We start from the raw sequence: 26,237 nt of genomic DNA on the forward strand, positions 1-26,237 counted from the left end.
TATCCCTCAAGAGAAAGGTATATAACAGCTGTATCTTGCCGGTACTTAGCTATGGAGCAGAAACCTGGAGACTTACAAAGAGGGTTCAGCTTAAATTGAGGATGACGCAGCGAGCAATGGAAAGAAAAAATGGTAGGTGTAACCTTAAGAGACAAGAAGAGAGCAGAGTGGATTAGGGAACAAACGGGGGTTAAGGATATCATAGCTGAAATCAACAAGAAATGGACATGGGCCGGGCATGTAGCGCGTAGACGGGATAACCGCTGGTCGTTAAGGGTAATTAACTGGATTCCCAGAGAAGGCTAGTGGTTTAGGGGGAGACAGAAGGTTAGGTGGGCAGATGAGATTAAGAAGTTGGCGGGTATAAATTGGCAGCAGCAAGCACAGGACCGGGTTAACTGGCGGAACATGGGAGAGGTGTTTTTCCTGCAATGGACGTAGTCAGGCTGATGATGATGATAAGTGTATCACCACGGTTCCAGTGCTTCGCGGTCGCCATGGAAGAAGGAAATATACAACTGGCAGTCGCGAACGGCGCATGCATAGCTACATACACATAGGTGACCTAGCATTCCCAACACGGAGGAAGGAAATTTCCTTCCTCCGTGATTCCCAACAAAAAAGTGACCAGCGCCATGTTTTTTTTCAAAAAAGTAAATGTGAGCAAGTCAGATGAGTATTCTCCTGTAGCGTATTTACCCCCCGAATGCTCCATTTTTTATTAGACTATAGCATATACTGAAAACTCAATTTGAAGTTCGCGCTATATGAACTCCACTAAACTTTAGCGGGCAACTCGGAAGGGTGGCAGCTTAGGCTAGTTGGTATGGCATGACGGTAGTTATAGCGCGAGAATAAAACAACGACACAGAGACAAGGACAGTCCTTCGTGTCCTTCTTGTCTTTGTATCACCGTTATGTTCTCGCGCTATAACTACCGTTAGCCGGCAAAGGCAGAATTAAAAAACTGACTAGATTACAGCGCCGCGTCTCACTTGCGATGAAATTTAGCAAGAATGTCAGGCCTCGGCCTGGTCAACTTTTATTATCGCTAACAAGCCTCGTGGGAAAAAGCCCTTTCGCCAGTGTTTTCATTTTTTCCATTCCACTTTGAAACTTCATCCGTTATCGAGGCTAGACGCGGCTACCATCAGCGGGCGTACCGACGAGTGAATTCGGCGTGCGAGGCGTCGTGCACCATCACACCATTGTGGGCCGTGGAACGAGTGGTGTGCGCCAATCTGTGTGTGCAACTCTTTTCCGGCACCCGCGTGAGCGGAGCGGCGTGGTGGTGAAATTGGGGGGTGCGTTTGTTGCGCGCGCGAGTGTGTGTGTGCTTGTGGACTTGTCATGGGTCTGCCGTAGTGCGGCTGCCCCGATATGATGGCCGGAGTGTTCGACTTGGAGCTACACGACGCCGAGAATGACAAGAACGACGAATCTAGCGACGACGCCATCGAAGTGGACGAGCAGGTAGGAGGCACATGGTATCGCACCGCAGTAGTGGTGACCGCATGCGTAGTGCGCAGACTGCGCTCGTTGCCGCTGCTATGGGCGCGCTCGACACGCGGCTTGCACACGGTGGCGGCGCATAGCCACCGTATGGCGGGGCGACCCGCCGCCCGCGGGGACTGCTCCATTAGCCCAGTTCAGCCGCATTCCGAGAACCTCACTCTCGGTGGAACTCCCGTGGTCGTTGTGCGGGCGGGTGTCGTGTACTCCCTCCCTCTGACACCGACGAGGTGTGCGAGTGCCCCGTTTATTTTGACACGTGCTTCCGCGGCTTCCGTTAAAGTCTTGGGTTTCACCGCGGCCGGCGCGCGCCTTGCCAGGAAGCGACGTAATTGCTGGAGCGACTCGCAGGTGTGCGGACTCTCCTCGCGGACCGCGGTGCGATCATCGGCTTCTCCTCACGCTCTCTTGCTCCTGCAAGCCTTTCGGCCGCGCCGAGGCGTGGATCGTAGCAGTGCGAAAGTCGCATTGCTCCATTTCGCGTAGTACTACAGCGCTCGCAGGGTGTGGGCGTTGACGCCGTCTAAAAAAAAAAAAAGGTAAAGGATGCGGAAGCGAACGCCGCGCAGTACTTGTGCACTTCGCGCATTGTTGTTTGTTGCTCATTTGAGACGCTGCGCGCGTTGCCGTTCGGTGACGGCAACGCGCGCTGAGCTGTCGCTGATTCAGTCCTGCGCGTGCTGATATGCGCGTGGCAGTAGCGGAAAGAAACCGGAGGCTACGCAAGACTCAAGGCGGCCGGCCGGGAATGCGCCGTGCGCGCGAATAAACTTGACCTCGATATGTGGTAGACTCGGCTGCCGTAGCAGCCTTTCGCCCTCGCAAGGTCGTCGATTCCGCTCGAGGAGGAGGCAGACACGTGTTTTGCCGTGACGCGATTGCCACGATGCCGTGTGCGACATCTGTGCGCGTCAGCGACGGCTTTTCCGCGCCACCTGTGCTGCGATAAGGTGCCACGGGAGCATAGCTCGTTTGAATCGAGGCGCCGAGCGTTCTCGAAGACGCCCCATTGTAAGAGCGCGCGTTTATACATAAGGTTGCGAGCTAGCGCGTTCGCAGTGTTCGGGAGCTTTTTTTAGGTTCCTCTAGTTTCGGAACATCCAACAAGATCGGGTATTTCGAAGTGTACACCGCTGTGAGCGCTAAAGTTAAAGGGGCATTTTTTTCGTTAAGATTTTGTATTTACCACATTGATGTCAAACACACACAGTTCAGCTGCAAACTGGCACGTATGGCTTGCATAATGTCAATCTTGACAAGGGTAAAGCTAAGTAGCTCAGGAGGATGCACCTTTGGGTATTATAGTGAGGAGCTGGAAGGACAGGTGCATCAGAACACAACCGCTGCTTGACCCTGTTGTTTGACTCCTTTACTGTATTGCTACACCAACAAGGTGAAGCATCAGCATTGTTTCAGTTGGTATTGCCTGTACAGTATAAATCTTTAAGAAAGCGAACAAGCAAGCCCATAGCCTGCGCTGTGCGGTGGCTGCCTACAGCACCATCGGCTGATGAAGAAATAGTGTCCGCTTTTGGCAGCATCACCCATTGCGCGACCAGAGTGGGAGTACAATTTAGCAGCGCTTGTCCAACAGTCATGGCTTGTTTTGATAACAGATAACACGAAAATCGGTGGCACTTCCTTTATCTGTGCTTTAGGCACCAGCGGCAGAGCGCAGGTCACGCGCTTGCGTGTTCGCTTTCATAAAAACTTACATTGTACACTTGAGCCAAGAACCCTTAAAGGGGAAAGGAACAAAGTTTCGCCATCAAGATGCTAAGCCAAATCGAAAGATTGGGTGTCGAAATCGATGAATGCAACCTTCATTTCAGTCAGCAAATACAAGAAAATAATCAATTTAATGCGTTTTTGACGAACCACACCATCTAGCAGCTGTGCTCCAAACTTGGTCACCTTCGGTGACGTTACTCATTAAAAACGGGCATTTCAATAATACCAGCCGGCTGTGGCCTGCATCTGTCGACCTACTCGGTTCCCACTACATTTTCGTCAGCCACAATGACAGCGAACAATGCTCCCAGCTGGGGTAAAGCGTCAGCACTTTTATGTGTGGGGGTGGAGTGGAATGGAAGGAGAGGTGGAGAAAAGGAAGAGGACAGGGAGGTGTGCACCCTGCGTGTGCCTCAGGGATTCCAGTGTTGCCGCTCGCGTGCAGCCACTGCACCCTGATAATGCACCTAAAATACAGCCATATTTTCATTAGTACGCGAGACTCGTTATGTCGTCAGAGCTGGATTTCGATGTTTTCATCAGTTCTCTCAATTTTGTTCGGTATCTCTTTCAAAAACATAACCATAGCACTTGCAACTAAAGTTTGTGTCTAATGTGGGCGAGTGGTTACAAGAATGGAAAAAGCAGGTATTGCTATGCGTAATCTGTCAAAACAGTTTGATCTATAGTTGGGCGGAACTTTAGCAGGGATGATGAAGATATGTGAGGTTTAACATCCCAACACCACCATGTGATTATGAGAGATGCTGTAGTGGAGGGCTTTAAAAAGTTTTGACAACCTTGGGTTCTTTAACGTGCACCCAAATCTGAGCACACTGGCCAACAGCATTTTTGCTTCCATCGAAAATGCAGCCGCCACAGCCGGGATATGATCCCGCGGCTTGCGGGTCAGCAGTCTAGTATCTTAGCCACTAGACCACCTCGGCGGGGCTACTTTAGCAGGGAGTGGCGTTACCACAACTAAATGTGGAGGCATAGAAGCTTACGCCAATAAGTGCTTATTCTAGACCAGGGCTTCATGCACCTTTGGCTAGCAGCCCATGGTCCTCATATGAATGTCTTTTTCCGTTCTTTTTTCAATTTTTTTAAGTATGTCCACTGTCTTTCAGTGGACGTACTTAAATACTTAAATCAGGTGACAAACAACTTAATCATATAATCAAATTTGTTGACTATAATAAAATCCTATCATCAGCTCAGCACTGCTCTTGCTGCAGTTACGGTACTAGCACAACTAGTTTTATGCACATTTTTTAATAACTTAGATGTATGCAATCAAATGGATTCCATCATTAATTTCTCCAAAGCCTTCGATTCTGCAATTAATTCTAAGCTACTGTTTAAGCTAAACATTATTTTTGGAAACCCTCGTATTTTTTCTTGAATTGCCAGTTTTCTTCATCCATGCTCACAATTCGTCTCTTTCAACTCGACAGAATCATCTCCCATTGACGTCACTGACCTCCAGCGTTCTACGGAGATTCGTGCTAGGCCCTTCATTCTTTTTATTACTCATTATTATACCTTATAGCAAGGCATCTCAAATAAGACTCTACACAGATGACTGTGTTCTAAATCAAACTATCTATTCCATCAATGATCATCACAATCGCTCTTGTGCATTAGCGAATGCTCTAAAAGTGGCAAATGAACATAAATTGTTCTGAAGCATTGGTGATGTCTTTTACCAACGGGTATAACTCTGTTTTGATCATTCTACAAGTGGCACAGGACTGAACAGAGTTTCTCAGCATGAATACTTAGGAGTAATTTAAACTGAGCACCCCTTGTGGATGGCCTACATCGATTTCATTCATGGCAGAGCTCTAAAGAAAGATTGGAAAAGTTGGGGTTACTTGCACCACACCCTACTTAATGCCCCTCGGGACACTAAGCTTCTTTTGCAAAATCACTGATTCGCCCAGTTATTAATTATTCATTAGTGGTCTGGTTCTGCTACGAACACTGTGAAATAAACTCAGTAAATAACATTCAACGAAAATCTATCCACTTCTTTTTGGTTGCTACAGTCGCAACTTCTCACAGATTTTAACACTTCAATTATTAAACATTCCATCACAACTTTCACGATACCAGAATGAAGCTTGTGTTTATATAAAATATTGTGTTTATACACAATAATTAACTCCTCTTCTGGCATTGCCCCGCCGCGGTGGTCCAGTAGCTAAGGTACTCGGCTGCGGCGGCTTCATTTTCGATGGAGGCAAAAATGCGGTTGGCCTGTGTGCTCAGATTTGGGTGCACATTAAAGAACCCCAGGGGGTCGAAATTTCCAGAGCCCTTTGGCTACGTCCTCTCATGATCATATGGTGGTTTTGAGACTGTAAACGCCACATATCAATCTTTTTCTGGTATTTCTGACGTTAACCGCATCACATTTTCTGTTGAAGGTTGTACTCTGAGTTGCCATGCTTAAAACCTAACAACTTTATTTTCGCTTGCTGGTACCTTTATATACAGGTTTTGTTTTCTACGTGCAATACAGCTTTGCAGCTTTGGAATTCCTGCCTAGTAACATTCGTGGCTTTCCACTAAAGAACTTAATTGTTGCAATGGATGAACATCTTTCTAACATATATTTAACTTCCTCTTGAATATTGATTTGTTATGAGTGTTCTTGCTTTGTTATTTAAGTTATTTTCTTGCATTTTTTCGTGCTTATAGTACTATATAACATCCTAATTCTGCTATTGCCCTGCATAGTGCTCCAGCAGGTATAAATAAATTAAAAAAAGAAAAAATTGACGCAGATTTTTTTTATTAGCAAACCTATGATCGTGCAGTTAATAGCACTGGAGTATTATTTGTATGATTTAACAGTATAACCTAATCTGTTGTTTCTCTTTAGTGTTCTTTAAGGCTTTTATTTTTACGAACCAGGTAGCTGTACTTGGTGGGATATGCGGCATTACTTGGTCTCCACGGGGTGCATAGCTTCCCATCCTTTACAAACTTATCCATGTGATAGCGTCATCCAGGTCAAAGAGGGGCAGCAGCCTTTGCATAATCTCATTTTAATCTCGAACAACAGGGAATGGTCTGCCATGAATGAACAGTGGTTGCAGACTCGGAAGGTTGTGGGTTTAATCTCAGTCGTGGTAGTTGCATTTCGATGGAGGCAAAATGCCAAAGGCTTTTGCAGTGTGTTATGTCAGTGCCTTATTAAAGAGCACCAGATGGTCGAAATTCCTGTGACTGCGTGCCTCATATTCATATAATGGTTATTGGCGTGTGAAATCCAGGACATTATTGAGACCGCCCGCTGTTTGTTCTCCATGGTCCCGCCGCTGCATGTTGTAACAAATCGATACAAAAGAAAAAAAAAATTATTGCAATGAACTCAAGCCCCGCATCGAAATCAGCTGGATATGTAATCATCAACAGGCAGCACATGCCGTCACAAATGCTTGTGTTTAGTAGTACAATTCTATCAGAAACATGAACTCTCGATAATGTAAAACAAATATTGACACATAATATATGAACCGCCAGCTGTAGCACATACTCATTTTAGAAGAAGGTATTGCTGCTCTGGTTCTGGAGCATACGTCAAATCCTGGCAGTGTCTGTTATTTACCCGCGACATGACTGGTGGAGTTGCTGGGTACGTGTACCTTTGCTCCCAAGGGTCGGCCATCGCTCCTAGCAACTCGGGGACATCTCCCACCGCAAGAACCAGCCGCCGCCTGCGAGGATTACCTCTCAAATTCGGTCCCCTCTCTTCGAGACACCTCTTCCATTCTGCCGTCCGGCTCAAGGTTCCCGAGCGCTCCCACATATATGCCGTCTGGCTCGAAACCAAGTGCCGGCAAGGCAAGCGTGTGGTGCATGTCGGATAACCGTCCACAGTGCAACCACTGCGGTGAAGGGGGCCATGTGTATCGAAACTGCTGGTATTGCAAACTTGGTCTCAGTGGCTTCCACACCGATGCTCGTCGCCCACACTAAGGTGAACGCACATGCGAAATTGAAGCGTATCTCACGGGCCAACAAATGTCTTCCACTGTTAGCACCACCAGTCCACGTCAGTATTGCCTTGCTAGTCTACGCCACCCAACATGCCTTTTTCCTCTTTCGCACCTTTCTGGAGCTGTTTTGCGAGTCCCCAAAGCCCGAAGGGGAAACTAACAACCGTGACTTCTGGGGGTGAAGTCGCTGTCCGACAAACTTTCAATGAACCTACCTCGACGCAACAACCTGACGACGAGCGTTCCGGTTTTTCACAATTTTCTGGCAGTAAGTAAGAAGGTTGTTTTTGCCGATATCTGCATCCCCGTTGACAGTGATGCCGTCATCATTCTTGTGGACACTGGTGCCGACTATTCTGTCATGAGCGTTGCATTGGTATCTAAGCTGATGAAAGTTACCACGCTGTGGCGAGGACCCCAGCAGCACACGGCAGGTGGCCATCTGGTGATGCTGACTGCAGTGTGCATGACACGTGTTCAAATCCGTGCATCGACATTTACGGGGCCTTTCCTCCATTTGCCTGTGTGCTCCCGGCAAATTATCTTGGCAATGGACTTTCCTCGAGAATACGGCACAGTCATTGACCTCCATCAGTTGCGTTTGTCATTTGAGGACTTTTTTTTTTTTGCTGAATCTAAAGCACCCGATTCGCCAAAACAGCGTTACATATTGCCAACGATTCAGTGACTCTGCTGCCTTGAAGCAGTCTCTTTGTCACTTCGAAATCAGGACAAGACACGTGGAATGCTGTAATGGGGAGGCAAATTTGTCTTACCTTTTCTCTCTGAGAAATCTGCGTTGCCCGAGGAATCACTCCGCCTCACAACAGACAGGCTCGCATACTGGTCACAAACTTCAGTGAGCAATATCGTCACCTTGCCTGACACGCCGCCATCACATACATTAAAGATACTGCTTATGCCACAAGTTTGTCAACAATAACAGTTATTTCACCGTGCAAGCACTCTGCCGAGGCATTCGTGAACAATCTTGAGATAAAACCGGGTCTGCCTTTAGCAGAACGAGAAAGCCGTATACTCAGCTCCTTTCAAGACGGCTTCTCTGCAACATCCAACATAAACCAGATGCCACTTGCCCAGCATCGTATCTTTGTCGAACCCACCAAATGATTCATTCGACAACATGCCTACAGGGTGTCCCACTAAAAAGAACAAGGCGCTATGCAGGACCAAGTGCAGCAGATGCTCAATGGCAACATCATCCAGCCATCGACCAGTTTCTCGGCTTTACCAGTTGTGTTGGTAAAGAAAAAAGATGGTATGTTGTGCTTGTGAGTAGATTATCGCAAATTGAATAAGGTCACCAAGGAAGACATTTATCGCCTCCGTAATTGATGACTCCTTGGACCGTATACACGATGCTTGGTATTTTTCCTCCATTGAATGACGTAGTGGCTACTGGAAGATGGCACTTCAAGAGTGGGATTGTGAAAAGACAGCTTTTATTACTCCTGATGGCCTCTACAAGTTCAAGGTCCTGCCTTTTTGGTTTATGCTCAGCGCCAGGAACTTTTCAAAAAATGGTCGACACGGTTCTGTCAGGGCTCAAGTGGAACTCATGTCCAGTTTACCTTGACGATGTTTTGGTCTTCATAGACACGCTTGAATAACATGCGCAGCATCTACAGGCAGTTTTTCGGGTAATTGGAACAGCTGGACTGTTTATCAAACCTGAGAAATGTCATTTCGGCTACAAAGAACTGAAATTCCTTGGCCACATCGTGAGCCATGCCGGCATCCGTCCAGACACCTAGTAAACCAGCACCGTGGCTCCATTGCTTGGAGCCAAGATCAGCACCGTGCCTTTGACACTCTCCGCAACCATCTGCCGGCCCCTTTCATACTGGGTCGCTTTGATGAAAACACTGACACAAATTTACACACAGACGCCAGCAACGTCAGACTAGGTGCTAAATTGGTTCAATGGCATAATGGCATAGAGTGCGTGATTTCATATGCAAAAAGAATGTCATGCGCTGAGAAAAACTATTCGGCAACAGAAAAATAATGCTTAGCCATTGTCTGCATATTGTATTGTATATTGCAGTCGTATATTGGCTGGTTTGTATTTGGTTGTACCCTTCCTGCAGGAGCCCGCAAGAAAGGGCTGACAGTATTATGAAATAACGAACTTTCGACCCTACGTATACGTGCGCCCATTCCGGGTGGTTATCGACCACCATTCACTGTGCTGGCTTGCGAATCCCGAAGATTCATTAGGGGCGTCAAGCACGACGAAGCCTTCGGCTAAAGAATTCGATGTCACCATCGTAGACAAATCTGGATAAAAGCACACATACGCTGACTGTCCTTCACCTGCACTACACTAGTCGGAAATACCAATACTGACCATGAAGAGGACGATTCTTTTTTTTTTTTTTTCTGTCATGTTAACAACTAGCTGTCTCAAGAACAGTGTGTTGATTTGAAGCTCAGTGTGCTCACTGAATATTTCCATGGGCGCACTTCCTACTGTCCTCGTAATTTTACCCGCTCACTTGCCTTTTGTTTCCGGGATGGAGTCCTTTACAAGAACAACTTTGACAATACGCAAGCTACATACCTACTACTTGTGCTAACCACTCTTCATGATGAAATTTTACATGCTTGTCACAATGAACCATTCTCTAGACACTGTGGCTACACTCGCACGTTGGAACGAATTCGCTGTTCCTAGTATTGGCCAAGACTCAAGAAAATAGTGAAACACCACATTTGCATATGTGACAACTGCCAACGACGTAAGACTCTATCTGTACGATCACAGGACTGCTACGCCCAATATAGAGACACCGATGGTATTTCATCAGGTCGGCATGATGGACTTGATGGGATAATTCCCCATGTCCTCGTCTAGAAATCGATGGATTGTGGTCACTATAGATTACTTAACAAGATGCTGCAAAACAAAGGCTCTATCAAAAGCCACCGCAGCGGACGTCGTTCATTTTCTCAACAGCATTGTCCTCCGTCACGGTGCTCTAAATGTCGTCATTACTGATCGTGGACAGTTTTCACTGCAGAGATGTTGCAGGAAGTCTTCCAGCTAACTTACAAGGAACATTGCAAAACAACGGCATATCATCCCCCATACAAATCGACTCACTGAACGATTAAACAATGCTATTACAGACATGCTTTCAATGTAGTAACCATTGACCACAATAACTGGGACAATATGCTTCCTTGCGGCACATTTGCTTACAATACCGCAGTTCAAGAAAGTACAGGTTTCACGCCATTTCGCCTTGTGCACGTGTGGGAAGTAGCTACAATGCTTGACGCCATGCTTCTTCCCAACAACCTAGAGCGTTTTATTACTTTCTCTTTTTCATTCTGTTGTTTTCTACTTCTTTTTATTTTTGATACCTTGCATATAGCAGCCAACTGAATTATTTTGTGTACGACACATGCCTTAAAATTGTATAGTACCTTTTTTTTTTTTTTCATTGTAATGCGCTGCATTGAAACAATGCCTTTGTGGGAGAGAGGTTGATGACACATATTTATGAACCACCATCTGTGGCACATACTCATTTTAGATGAACGTTTTGCTGCTCTCAGGGTGCGTACAGGTCTTTGAAAACCTTTGAATTTGACAAATGCATTTTCAAGGCCCTTGAAAGTCCTGGAATTTTTTCTCGTCCTTGAAAATCCTTCAATTTTCTGGGCACACCCAATGGACATTGTGGCCTCCTCTATGGGGTAGATCAGCATACCTGCGAAGTCTCCCTGATTTTCTACCAGTTCTTGCGTTTTTACGGTTGTCAAGAAAATCCCAGAAATCGAAATTTCTGTGCCTGATCTGGTTGCATTGACGAGTTAAATGCAGTACAATCTGCATTTTATTGTAAAAGAATTTAGGAGGCGTTCATCTAAACATTCATTGGGCGAAAATTCGGATGTTCCAAGCTCCTTTCCTCATCAGGTCAATATGTATGAATTTTAGTCAGAAACCGTGGAACAAAAGCCGAGAGCAGCGTGCTCGAAGCCTCGGAAGGATGCGCGCGGCCAGTGCACGCACTGTCACAACTGCAGTTATCGTTTGCCACAACTGCTGTGGACGGAACCGTGGTCGCTCTTGACACAATCAAGTGTGGCGAGAACGTTACTGACAGAACTCTGAAAGTGCGCATGCGTTCAGTGCTGGACCGGTTAAGTGACGTTGCTTTCCACGAATGCTTTCCACGAAAAAGCGTTGCTTTCCACGAAAAAAACGACAGTTTTGAAGGTACATGCACAGCGAGGGCACGTGAATTGACAATGGAACTACCGTTTTTCCAAACCGCAGCGTGCGAAACCGCAGTTGCGGCGACGCGTTCATAAGCCAAGGGCATGCGGATAATGCAGCGGTAGAGTTGAAGATGTAAAAAAACGCTTAAAGCGTTTTGGTGTACCTGTCCAAAGAATCTAGTATCGTTCCTGTTGATCTGGGTACATTGGCTATACTTTCGAATTAAGTTTTCAGTTGTCCTTAAGCGAAGCTAGGACCCGCGCCTTCCTGGCAGCCAGCTCTGCTGTCCCGTTCATTCATGTGTGTCCCAGGAAGGCATACGCGAGTTCTTTTGACAGAAATAGATTTGGCTAGTTGTTTTGATGATGCAAAATTTTTAGATACAAGTATGTGCACCCCCTTTGAGACTCGCACCTTTTACTGTTGTTGAGAAACCCTACCCTTGGGTGTTCAGCCACACCAAGCTGGTATGAGACCGCGCTACGCCGATGTTTATTGACCACCCTTTGTTGTGTTTCTTTTGTGTGTTTTTTTTGGTACAAAAAGGAAAGGGGAAAATAAATCTGCGCGACACCACTCCTCCCCTTTCCGTTGCGGAAATTTCCCAGACTCGGAATTCTTGAACTTGGCTGGTTGTGGATCAGCAACTCCCTATTTTAGAAACAGTAATTTTGCATCAGTTAGTATGGTTTCACTTTCCAAAACTGCTTGGGTGATAGTTTTACTGCGTGAAATCACGAAAAAACAAAGTGAGAGACTTATAATGCTCTTCGGTGCTGGCTCCTTCCCTATTGTGCGAACGGTGAAGCTAGTCAAGTTAAAGTGAGCTAAAGTGCAGACTAGACATGTTTGTTATAATTGCGATATGCGTGTACTGTATAAGTGCAATAAAAATGAGTAAAAAAATTTAGAGTAAAAATATTTCAACATTGCGTGCCACTTTTAGCCCTTAAACAACCTGTGACACATCTTGGAAAGTCCTTGAATATTCTTGAATTTTCGCTTTGGAAACCGGTATGAACCGTGTGCTCTGGTTGTGGAGTAGATGACTCCTGGCTCTGTGTCTTATTTACCCGCGACAATATGAAGATAGATGTCTTTTTCTTTTAAAATTTGCCAATCTTTGATTATCTACTAAGCTTATATTACACGATACCTTGCTTATACTCTGTTTCACCATTGTGGTTCAGCACTATCAAAGCTATGAGGTATAAAAAAGCCACACCCTGGCGCAGCAAAACTTAGTCCCAGATATAGGTGCCTTAAAATTGACAGGGTTGGCTAAAATTGGCGTTGGTTTGGTGTGTGTTACGCCACATTGATGCGCGATATGCTCATTCTTCTTCGAATCCATTTCATATGCATTTAATTTTTTGTGTCAGTTATTGCCAGTGAGTGTGGTTACAAATAAACATGGCAGCACCCATGAAGAATGGAACGCCCACTTTGATCCGAGCTTGCTCTTGCTACACACTCACTGCGCTGACAGCAATAACTAAGTGGTGAAATCAGCCATCTATTTATTTCATCTTCCCTTGAGGATAAAGCATAAGGTGTGCTTTCTCATTATTAGTAAGATATGCTGCATGCTTAGCCGCATCCGCTAAGCCTAACGCGCTGAGCCGTGCTCGGCTGAATTTTCAGATATTGGACATGCAGCCTTGCACTGCGTTCTGCACATGTTGAATCTTCTTTCGGTGGAAATAAAAAAAAAAGAGAGAAAAAGAGCATTGCAGTGGGAGACGCAAAGGAATACATCGAAGAAGAAGCATTCATACGAGAGCCACGAACAGCGTAGGAGAGAAATGGCTACCATGTATGATCCCCCTATAATGGGTCGATGTTTCGATTCAAGTACAGTTTTTTCTAAATTCAAACAGCTGCACCTGTTATTATTTACCCCCCAGCCACCGATCTGACACGTGTGTGTACCACACAAATGGCATCGAAGAAGTTTCTGCAGTGTTACATCTCCAAGTTATCAAATTTTTCGAAATAGGCGAAGTCAGAGACCCGGTGTAGTTGCTTGCTTCATGGTTTTACTGTATCTTGAAGTTAACAAACCAGCCATATTAACTGCCATGGGTGGGTATACGCAATTCAGTGAGCTGACGCCGTGCACAAAGGTGGTGAGCAGACGACCCAGCTCATCCTATTCCTATTGGCTGAGGGGCCCTTCCTATTGGCTGAGGGGCCCTGTAGCCTTCACAGTGCTGAAGGGGACTTCTAAAGCAGAGTATAGGTTTTGAACTCTACAAAGTAGGAAGTTGTTGCAGGACATGGACAAATAGTAGTTTAATAATTTTACAATTGCTGTTTGAATCTTTCTTGTTGCCTTGTTCATAATTTGGGACAGTCTTGTGATGGAAACCAAGTACAGGGTATGAATATCTGCTGAAAGGTTCATTATTTTTTACAGGTGGTCAGGGTAGAAATAATCCTCTCATATAAAAATAAAAATTAAGTTCTTTCCCCCGTAACACTGTCAGTGCACAGTGATAACAGAGGCTAGCATTTTTCAATGATGTGTTTTTTTTTCTCTTTTTTGCAGAGTCTCTCGGTGGAGCCGAACATCAACTCAATATTAGAGTAAGTTGCACATTTCCTTTCCTTGATTCTTTCTTGTTTGGGTCAGTGTGGGATATTGCACAAAGCTGTGTTGTTGTGAAGCATCGTCTATGAGCATGCCATCTATAGATAGTTTTTGCTGCGGGCTCCTCAGCTATCAGGTTTTGTTTTGATGGTGGAAATAAACTGAATTTAAATGCATATCAACAGGCTGAACTGCATTAGGCACAACCTTATGAAACGAGCATATGATTGGGCTAAAGAAGGCATATTAGGGCACATTATTTGAGGCATGCAGTTGAATTATGGTAGTAACAAGATAATGGTAACTCAAAGGAGACTTAAGACTAACTTTGTGCTTGTGGGATGTGAACCCACAACCTTCTGAGTAGTTCTCTGGAAGGGACAGGTAATGTGAGTGCTGGAATACTAATCTAACACTTACCATGATCCTCATCAGGGACCTCTTCGGGCTGAGCGGGACATTACTACGAGTAGAAGAATGCCGTGAATTCGCGACATACGGAAAAACTCTGGGCAAGCAAGTCATGAAATGTGTGCCGCCTTTAATGCCAACTGTCAAGGGTTCATGAGGAACGTAGCTTTCAGCATGAAAAATCTGGCGCAGTCTCATGTAGGGTACTAAATGTTAGAACCAAGTGAAGAATTTTTTTTTTGAAAAGAGTCAAATCCATTGAAACAGAATTTGTGAAATCAGTGAAAATTTGTTACGGAAAGTGAACACTACGCTGTCAAATCTATTACATATGTTTTACCTGTCAGCTGGTAAAACCTTACGGCCACAATTAAAAAATATGCAGTGGACTTGACCAATAATAGTATAACTTTACATTTGGTTCATATTGAAATGACACATTGAATTCATTGCAATATTCTTACAAAAAATTGATTGAGATTGACATTCAAGGGTGGTATGATCGAGCTTTGGCAGAAAATCAAACATAGACAACAGTGCTTCAATTAAGAGCCTTCGACTATATACGATGTGGAGTCTTGAAGTGAGGCACGCTCTCGGAACGAACCGACACAGAAGACTCGTTCAGACCAAACCAAGGAACACATTTATTTATTTAGATCGATAATATTGCCAGCAGAATGAATACATCACTACTCATCAACATGTTAAACAACCTTACTCAATATTCCAATGCTCTGTCAACATAACAACAAACACAAGGTAGCGTGAAGACGGCGTTGCCAATGCTCAACTCGCCAAGAGGGCTCACTGCAGACGGCTCGCGGTGCCATCTACCTACCCAGCGACCGCGGGAGACTACTTCGCGCCAAAGAGGACCGCTCATCGCCAAAGAAGACCGCCACGCAGTCATGCCGCCACGCATCACTGCTGGCGCTTCCGTGCTAACCATAATGACGATGAAGATCGCGTGTGAGTGCTGTGCCACCTACCGCACGATGGTTGTAAACCCTAAATGCGGCCTATGCGCGAAACTCGTGCACCAATGCACTGTCATTACAGGGGCTGTTAGCACCCCCACATCCTCCCAACCTGAATTGAAATTATATCCCGGAAGAAAGAAATTGGCCGATCCCACGTACAGTGGGACTCGATGATATGCGAAGCACGAATGAGGAAGGTTGATATGTCAGTTTAAAACCAGAACAACTTTACGATGCGGAGGTAAATTATGCCGTACATAACTTCCATGTCATAATTATTATGTTTGGACGTGTCACTTGCCTTCATCATCTATTCACACCACCTGATACCAAATTTGGTATATGTGGTGCTATGAGCGTAGCATGTAGTCATGTTTTACATGACACGCATATCATTATCATGTTCGGACGTGTCATTTATTTAACTTCACTGTCTATTGACGCCGTGCAATACCAATTTGGTATATGTGAAGCTAGAGAAACAACGGCGAGCGCATCATGAGCGTGGAATGTGGTCACGTTGTTACATGACACGCATCTCATGATTACCATGTTAGCACCAGTCACATACCTTCGTCGTCCATTCACGTCCCGTAATACCAAACTTGGAATATGTGAAGCTAGCGAAACGGTGGGGAGAGCTTTATGTAGAGCCCAATATACTGCGGCGTAATGTTGACAAGCGCACGCTGGGCGCAGTGACGCTACGCTAGCAAAACGCGAACATTTTATAGTCTGACGCCAAACGCGACCAGCGTCTGTCGGCGCAGCCCGGCGGCAACCAGTGTGAAATGCGACATGCTGAATTTCACACCAACCATGTTACCCAGAATGCACCGCGTCTGCCTAGCTTCGTGACGAAGGGACGCCGGTCGTGCTCAAACGCGCATGCATCAAAGCAATGCAGTGCGGCGCGTGCCTGCGTGTATATGCCAGGCAGATCGGCGCATGGCGTGGCATCGCCGGCATGACGCGACGAAACGAACGCTGGAGCACACGCACACCGGGTCACGTCGCCTTGCGTGTGGCGTGTGACATGTAGTCATGTTCTTGCATGACACACATCCCATAATTATTATGTTTGCACGAGTCACATACCTTCGTCATCCATTCACGTGACGTAATACTAAATTTGGCATATATGAATCAAGCGAAACGGCCCCGAGCGCATCATGAGCGCATCATGTAGTCATGTTCTGCTATGATACGCATGCCATGATTATCATGTTTGGACATGTCCTTTACATGTGACGTCTGTTCGCGTCACGTAATACTGAATTCGGTACATCTGAAGCTAGCGAGACGGCCATGACCGCATCATGAGCGTAACATGTAGTCATGTTGTTACATGACATGCATCACATGATTATCATGTTTGCACCAGTCACATCCCTTTGTCATTCATTCACGTCCCGTAATACCAAATTTGTTGTATGTGAAGCTAGCGAAACGGCTGTGAGGTCATCATGAGTGCGGCTTGTAGTTATAATGTCATGATTATCATCTCATGATTATCATGTTTGCACCAGTCGCATACCTTCTTCATCCATTGGCATTACGTAACGTCGAATTTCGTATATGTGAGGCTAGCGAGATGGCTGCGAGCGCATCATGAGCGTGGCGTGTAGTCATGACTCATGACATGCATGTCACGATTTCCACGTTAGGGTCTGTCGCTTGTGTTCTCCATGCAATCATGTCATACCGTACCAGTTTTGCAACATGTCATGTGAACGAGACGACCGCAAGAGCAGTAAGACCATGAAATGTAATTCATGACATTCATGACATGTCATGATTTTCATGTTATGACTAGTCAAATATGCCCATCATACAGTCATGTTATGCCATACATAGGCCCGTGTGCTCAGATTTGGGTGCACGTTAAAGAACCCCAGGTGGTCAAAATTTCCGGAGCGCTCCACTACGGCGTCTCTCATAATCATATAGTGGTTTTGGGACGTTACACCCCACATATCAATCAAGTCAATGTCATGCCATACAAAGTTTGGTATCGATACTATTATCCAAACGGCCAGGAAAGCTAAAAGTCGTAGGCAGCTAGATAGATAGATAAATAGATACGCTCAAAGTCGCCGAAGTTTTTCTAAGAAATGCTTCGCACTAAAAAAAAAAGCATGCAAGAAATTAGCTACATAAGCTCTAGCGAAAGGTGATAACACACGTCCCTAAAGAATGTCTGTGCATCATGACACCACTGTCGGTTGTCTCTGCTGCACGGTCCGGCTCGACGACTTCAGTCCAGCACCAGTTCCGCTACAGCAACATGGCCGTTGGCACGAGGAACCATTACTCACGCCGACACATCTTCTGGTTGTGACCACGGCTCACGAGGGTGCTGGACTACAGTCAGTTGCGCAGGCCCAAGGCATGTCCATTGCCCGATCTCACGACTGCATTCCTGGCCAACGGCAAAGACGATGCGCAGAAGGCAGCCAACCACGGGTTACATCACTCCCGCTGCGTACACTCAAAAGGCTCAATAGAACAATGCTCTAGGGCAAAGGGAAGGGAACTTTGGGCACCTTGCCAGCATGGTACGATGGTATGATGGTCAGTACTAATAGCAGATACATCAGTGGGGACCGAAACGCCCAGCAACAACAACCGTCGCTTTTCTTTAATCGTGCATTGCAAGACAAAAAAAAAAAAAAATGAGGGAAGTAGAGTGCAACTCTTCAACACCGCGATCCACCTAGTTGTGCCACTAGCGACTGGTGGCTGTGCAGAGCCTTATGATGAATGAGTCGCTCGACAACAACCGGCATTCACACAGTACCAAGCCTAGGCGCAGAAGAGGTAGCCGCAAGGAGACATCAGCTTTGTAAGGTGGCCCGACTCGCCGCACACAGCAGCTTACCGAATGATCGGCACCCCCCGCCCAGGACTGCTACCAAGCCACGCCGCCAGGAGTCACTGCTGGCACTACTGCGCTATTCATAATGATGATGATGAAGACCGTGTGTGAGCGCTGCGGCACATATCGTTCGATAGTTGTGAACCCTAAATGCGACTTATGCGCGAAACATGTGCGCCACGAGGCGCACGCGATTTTAAAGGGATTATTAGCACCCCCACAATGAAATGCTGGTGCATCTTCGCAGCATGAGCAGCTCACATCCAAATGTTCTCTAGGATCATTTTCATTAGCATCCCTGAGGACTTTGACAAAATAAGCAAGCTCTTCATTCTCTGCCCATAAACTGCTGAAATGCTTTACAAGAGGGCTCGTCACATCTCTGAGAACCACTTCGTTGGCATGATCAGTGCTCAGTAGGCATTGTGCAGGTGCTTGCACAAGGGACCTTTTTCTTGCTAGGACTGGCACGAAATTTGATACGAAAACCTTATAGTTGGTTTCTGGTCTAACTTTAGGGCTTCTACTAGCTGCATTTCTTTGAATTTAGAAGATCTTGGTTTCCGTTATCTAAATGGCAAGCCTAATGTCGATTTCATCTCTGCCATACAGTAGGCCTTCCACTCACGCACATCGAGATGTTTTCCAAGCACACAGTGCCGCAGGGTGTCTACTAACCTGGAAAACCTGGAAAAGTCAGTGATTTAGGACCCTTCTGGAAAAGTCAGAGAATTTCTGAAAATCCTGGCCAGGTCATGGAAATTGACAGTTCTGTGCGACCGTCACAAAAATAAGCATTACCATTCATCAAAGCTCAAAAAGTCTCTTTCAGCTGCATCTACAATGAGCTGCTAGAAGGCGTGTGAAAAAAAAAAAAACAGTGCATAACTCTTGCTTCTTAGTGTAAACTCGAAAGGATACACAGACTCATGGAACACAGACGTTTCAGCACCCGATATGAGAGAGAGCCTTGTTCACAATAAAAGCCATAAGAAAGGCACAGCATACCTAAGTACGCCTAAATATGGGACGTAAGCAGTCAGAGTACATTGCCGGAAGTTTCCCATCATTCCTGTTCAGCGTATGTACAGTTGTCTGTATCTGGATTCCAGGTGCAGGCATGATGCAAACTTATTTATGTGGAGCATTTTATAGTCACACCTACTCGCAAATCCAGCGTCAGTGGTGGTGTCTACACCCCTATTGTGCATGCTCGCATCTCGTGCCAACTGTTGCTACCCCCCTCCCACCCTTCTTTCGCCTCACAAGGCCGACGCAGGTAGCGTCTGCTAGTAAAAACCGACTGTTCATGCTGCACGACCGTTCACCGACTGGATCAGGCATTCGGGATTCAGTCGAGAGCATTGAGTGTACTTGAGTGTCCCCCGTGGGAAGATGCATTAATTTTTTTGTTCATAACACACACGTTTCAGAAGTCTATTTGGTGGTCTGTAAATCCTGCGTGTTCAGCGAGGGCAGTGGAGACCACGCGTCATTTCGTGGCGTCATATTTGTGGCATCTTTTTTTGAAATCACTAGTTTCACCGATGTACGGGTTGTCACTATTGTGGCAGCCTATGGCAGTCCATGTGTATACACATGGCCTGTGCTCCACGGCAAATGTATGTGTATACACATGTGTATGTGTATACACATGGAGTGCGCTCCACGGCAAAACGAGAGAGAGGAGGGGAGTCATTATCCGTTCCGCGAGTGCTTTGAAGACGCCGCTGCTTCGTAGTCTCCGCAGTCACCCCTGAGGAAAGAACCAAGTCGGTTTCGAAACGTCGGGTTTCTTAAAAAGCTTTGGTTGGAGTCTAAATCATCTCCCATATTCACATCTACAAGGTATATTTGGAACTCTGCACTTGAAAAGAGTTGTGCTTCCACAGAAGTTGGAAGAGGAGGAAAGGCTGAGCAAGTATGATTTTTGGCTTTTCTATGTAAACTGTTGTCAGCAATGTTTTGGTTGCACCAAACCTTACAGTACAGTCAACTGTTAAAGGGAACACTCAAATTTGAACCCGTGGCATTGCTGGCTCCAACTGCAAGTGAATTTGAAATTGTTCGTGCAAGGCACGAGTCTGTCGAAAGGAGTCAAAACTGTAAACCATTTTTATGAAAATCCAAGTCGGTAAGGTTTTGCAAGGAAACGAAATCTGGGCATGCCCTGCGTGCAAACGTTGCATTTAAGAGTGGACGTGTTTGTACATAAATACAATTCAGCCTCTGCATTGCCTCATTCCCAATAAGACCATTATGAAACACCACCCGCCATGAAACACCACCCCACCTAGCCAAAAGAAAACCTTTCGTGTTGCTATCCCATAAAAATATGCTTAGAATTACCGTCCAACTTTTTTTTCTGCAATTTTGCTTCAAAGTATTTGAAAAATATTCTATAAATATTTGAAAAATATACGATTCGATTTGCACGTGCACTGCAATATGCGAATTCGCTTCACACTCATAGTTTTGCTGTTTGCACAGCTCTAGCAGTGTCATTGGCAGCCGGCCGCATTGAGTGCTTTCCTAGGGAAGTATTATCAGTTTGCTTTTGTTCATTTTCTTCTCTCGCTTTGTGATTGGGTGGCCTGCTACCCAGCCTTTGTTGCTACTCACTGTTCACTGTGGCAGGTGATCAGAACTGAATGTAACTAAAGAAAAACAGTCTTATACCCATCTAACAGGTGTTTTTGAAGGTCATTGAGTCAATAGTCGTATCCAGTGAACGAAGCACCCCACAACTCCACTGAAACTCCGATGGCCATTGAGTGACGGAAACTGAAACGGTGCGAACGTGTCCTCTTGTTCCCGGTGTACCTGATGCACTCGTACAAAAGATTAGCAAGGTGATTAGAAAAAAGGAACCTAATCGGTGTGCTTTAAGACCAGTATATGTGAAGGTTGGGAATTATTTAATAGAGCATTTTCGCCACTTGGCATGTGTGAACTACACATACTCTCGACAACAAGCACATGCTCATCTTAAAGTGTGCTATCTCACTGTGTATCGCTCGCCACAGCTTTGCTGCTCAATAACTTGTAGCTAAATATGCATTGATAGCTAATATGGAAATATTTCAACATTATCAGATACATTTGAGTTTTGAAGTGAACTTGAGGTAACATGGATACGAAATCTGCAGTGCCCCACAGTTTTTGTGGTAAATGCCTGAGCCACTCAATGGCCTTTCAAAACTGCCTTGTAGCAGCGCAACAGCTGAGCCGAGTTGATGAAGTTGTGGCGTTTCGATGGCCATTACCTGGATGGCCTTTCAAGAGGGGTTGTGTGACACAGGTTACTAACATAATATGACAGCTGCATGCCACTGACACCACCAGGCTATGCACGATTCCACCTGAGTGCTCGCCATCTAGCGGCTGCGCCTGGGAATGGCACTAGCAGGGTCACTCTTGGAAGGAGATATGTTGTCATGTTGTGGGGGTTGAAAAGCGCCTGCATAGTTTCTTTATTTTCGTCACGCTACTAGTCCGATATAGAAGAGTGCCACACTTTCTAATGCAGTGGAAAGGTGGCAACGTATCATTGTATCACTTCCCTAAGGATGTAGATGCACTACGGAGAATGGCATAGATCAGAAACTTGCGCACTGGAAAGATGACTGACACCATGGTGGTTTATTCTAACCACTTCGCTGGTGATGACTTCATTCTCTCCAGAAAGTACTCCATTGTTCAGCGTGTGTGCATTCTTGTCAATATACGGGCTTCTCAAAGAGCGGGGTATTGTTTTGTTTGTATAAGTAAGTGCTTTAGGAAAGCTATTGCGTTATGTGTGTGTGTATTTTTCACGTATGCCTGTTTTCTGTGTAAGCTGTTGTACGCTACCTACCACTCTGTTTGCGGTCATCCTCTCGTTGCCACACCACAACGGTGCTTCGTTGGAGCCGCTTGGTCATTCTTTCATCCTGGTTTATGGGAGTGTGCAAATGTTGTATAGACTCGCATAATGTCGGCACTTTTTACAAGATGTGCTTTTGCATCACACCCATGAGGTCTGATTTTTTTAACTGTGAAAGTAAAATAGGGCACATTCCTTCGTAATTTCTTGCCACAGCGAAAACCAATCCTGTCCTTTTTCTTAAGATCCATTTGGTCATTTGTTCATTCTGTGCTCCTGACCACTTGTCCTTGCTATCTTTGGCACTGCTACTTACACTCAACTTTCCAGCATATTTGTGGATTAACTTTGGTACCATCCATGGCATTAGATATCCAGGCTATATTACAGCTCGTTTCAAGGTAACAGGTAATCTTGCACGGCATTTGTGAAAGAACGAAGTGACGATAGCTTGACGATAGCATGTGGAAGCTCATTCCATTCTGCTAACGTTGGTGCAACGCAGGCAGAAGCACGTATAGCGTAGCCAGCCTATTGAGTGCATGCTTGCACCTGAGAGAAGTCATTTTCCTTGATAATGATGGCAAAAGTGCGGACATTACATTACTATCATGGCAAGGAAAACAGGACACAAACTATGTATAAAAATTAAAAGAGGAAGAAAGCGAGAAAATAAAATCTGAAATAAGTATATATGAAGAGAAAGAAACAAAAAGGCTGGAAAAGAGAACAAGGATGAACGAGGAAAACGAAGAAGGCTCTGCACCTCCCTCAGGCTTGGAACTTCTAGGGCAGAGCTGCCTTTTCTCCGTCTTTCATTTCCTCCTTTCTTTCCTTGCACGACGGAACCAATTATGGAGCATGAAATTTCTACAGTAAATTCTGAAAAGCCGTGGTGCTGGTCCACCCTTCGCTGGATTGTGGCGGGCTGAACACAGAGCGTCAAAAGCAGCCCGGAAAGAGAAGGTTTTGTGAAAAACATTTTTGCTGGAAAGCCAACTTTCATTTCTTTATGAAGTGTATGCCAGGTGGTGCTCGTTATTTTGCAAAGTATCAACTACAGAGGCTGCTTGCATGAAACTTTCAGCCTCAGCCCAAGTGCATCTCTTTTGGTTTCCAGCTATCCAGACACTAACCATAACCCCACAATCGGGACACTCGCGGGACATGATCGACCAAATTAATAACAATACTGCACGAAAATCGGTCTGCTGACCATAACGGATCTTTATTGGCGAGTGGACGCTACTTCAACACAAAAATGCGTTGCCGTAGCCAGCAGCGCTTTGCGGAAAATATCAATTTCCTAGGCAGCCAATGTGGCTATGGCATGTTGGGAACTAATGCTGAAAGCTTATGCTTCTTTTCACTGTGTGCAAACAAACTCAATGTGCTGCGATTGCTAGCACTGTTGCCGTAGCAATGGCACATGTGATAGATTTTTCGGTGTAGTCACCGGGCCAACAGGTGCGTGCCGTTTTTACTTTATCTAGTTGAACACCCCTTGCAAGCGAGCAGAGAGATTCTAAAGTTAACCCCCATTGGAGAAAAAAAAGAGGTGGAGGGGGTGTAGTGGTTCAAAAATTTCTTGGCCTTATTCCAACTCATGGAGAACACCACTCAAGCCACATTCACCGCAATAAACTGGTGTCCTTCAAAAAAAAAATGGCAGCATATCCACGGAGTAAATAATGGAGAGTGGGGCGAAGCATTCGTCCGTCCATTCGTTCTTGCTTCCGTCTGTCCATGCGTCCGTCTGTGTGACCGTCCGTGCGTCCATCCGCCCGTCCGAGCGTGCATCTGTTCGTACGTCCGTACGTCCATCTGTGCGTTCGTTCCTACGTTCATCCGTGCATCCACCCCTGCTTCCGTTAATGCGTCCATCCGTCCGTGCATCCGTCCATGCATCTGTCTGCGTGTCCGTTCGTCCATCTATTCAACACTTCAAGTACCACAATCTCGCATCTTTTCATCATTTATTCCTCATATAGAAGCACCGCCATTTAGCGGACATTCCAAGGACTAAACGAGAGGTGGCACACGCACACCTTCTTACGGCTTGCGCTTCGTGTCTACTTCCCACCTTTAACTACCTCGGTTTCATGGTATATACTAGCTGACTGTATTCATAGCACTGCGGCCCAACACTCGCTAAACCTTCCTAAAACCAAGAAGGTTGAGTATAACGTAGCAACCCTTTCTTGTCAGATAGTGCTCAATGTACATGCCAATGGCTGCTAATGGGGAATGAAATGCAGGAGAATTCGGCTTTTAGTTAACGTGCACGCTGCAAACTTTTTATTGTTCAACAACACACAGGAGAAATCTCCCACCGGCACCACCTTGCAGGTCGAAACGTAAGACTGGTTACACACTACTACTACTACTACGACTACTACGAGAGACGAACAAGTGCCGCTTTAAGGAGCTTCGCCCCTAAATGTGTTCTAAAATTTGGAACGTGCTGTTGGCTCTAGTCGGGAGACACAGCATAGTTCGTTCACTTACTCATGCGTGTATACACCACATATTTGGGAGTACTGATGTGATTGCTGACGTCTAAAAAAGTTACAGGCAATCATTTGTAGCAGTGTATGACATTTCTGCTGCCATATAAAGTTAAAACAAAATGCTGCTATGGTCGATTTTTTTTTTTGGCCAAAATTACATGTACTGCATGTAATTGGCGAAGGACCACTTCTTCAGTTCAATCTCTCAAATCTCAAGGTTGCTAGCTTGGGAGATCCACATTGAGTTCTCAAGCCTGCCAAAGGATTTGAGAGGTGTGGTAAATACTATTTGGACTTTATCACATGTTTGCTGAGTGGGGTGGTTCAAAATACTACTTTTGTTAAAATAGCAGTGATCATATTGCCACAATATTCACTCTGCACGATTGAGGAGATGTTCACTGGTTGTATGTACTTTTTTTCCTAAATGTCAGCCTTCTTTTTCATACTGCTCCGAATTCAGTCTTTTGTGATAAAAAATTTTGTTACCTGTAACCTGCTCCAAATTTAGATTTTAGTGCTTCAGAAGTATCATTTTGCTGCTCGAAAAATTGCTTGCATTTTTCTGCAGATAAATGCAATCAAAAGGGTGTTTCAATTGGTTCATGCATAGCACCTCTACTCAGTGATCTTCTATCGGCAAAAATGGGCAAAAAACTGCAGGAAAAGTTAGAAGGCTCGCATGTCGTCAAAATTTTTAGATACGTGGATGATTTCTTGGTTATTCTAAATTGTAAGTCTTCTACGTTTCACTCGTTGGCCACTCAAACTATAGGTGTGTTCGAAAATTGTTTGAAGCCTCTTGTGTTGACACATGAAATTCCCCATAATGACAAATTACGCTTTTTGGATTTGAATCTGGTTTTTAGCTCACAGCACATCTGTTGGTGTTATGAACCACGTGCGCAGAAACCTCTACTTCCCTTTTCTTCTGCTCACAGTAAGATAGTTAAGCGAGACATAGCACGAACCTGCCTTGAGAATGCTTTAAATAGGTCGTGCGCCCACAATACCTCTGCGAGCTTCAAAGCTCAAGTTTCCCGCCTTAAGGCTTCAGGTTTCCCCGAGGCGTTTATCGCGTCTGTTGCTTAGACGATCCTGCGGACTAATAAGGCAGAGCAGAGGAAGCGACAGAATCTGAGCGACACGGATACAGAACGTGAAAGGATAGCCGTGATTCCATACATACACCAGATATCACATAGGCTCAAAAAAATCGGAAAACGTGTTGGAGTTCGTGTCCTGTTCTCGGCACCGTTCAAATTAATCAGCCTCACCAAATCGGCTAACCCCCTGAAAACGCAATCATCAACGAAATGCAGAGTTCAACATCGAAACAGGTATGCGGCCTGCTCCCGGGAAGTCGTCTATAGGACCCCTCTTTCATGTGGTGCTTGTTATGTCGGAACGACCGGAAGGTGTCTGAACGATCGGCTGAGAGAGCACGCGAACAATGTTAAAAACGGGAAAGATGGTTTTCTTGCCCAGC

The 26,237-nt window shown here is 45.4% G+C and overlaps 1 protein-coding gene across 1 annotated transcript in view; it reads left to right on the plus strand.

Moving 5' to 3' along the window:
• The first annotated feature begins 1,025 nt into the window (after positions 1–1,025).
• Positions 1,026–26,237, plus strand: part of LOC119169107 (ribosomal protein S6 kinase beta-1) — a 151,087-nt gene continuing 125,875 nt past the window's right edge. The window contains exons 1-2 of the mRNA XM_037420218.2: positions 1,026–1,473; positions 14,060–14,097. Of these exons, the coding sequence (XP_037276115.1) occupies positions 1,381–1,473; positions 14,060–14,097 (131 nt within the window). The 5' untranslated portion in view covers positions 1,026–1,380. The remainder of the gene's footprint in view (positions 1,474–14,059; positions 14,098–26,237) is intronic.

Source organism: Rhipicephalus microplus, chromosome 3 (genome assembly GCF_043290135.1).
Source record: "Rhipicephalus microplus isolate Deutch F79 chromosome 3, USDA_Rmic, whole genome shotgun sequence".
Classification (NCBI taxonomy): Eukaryota; Metazoa; Arthropoda; class Arachnida; order Ixodida; family Ixodidae; genus Rhipicephalus; species Rhipicephalus microplus.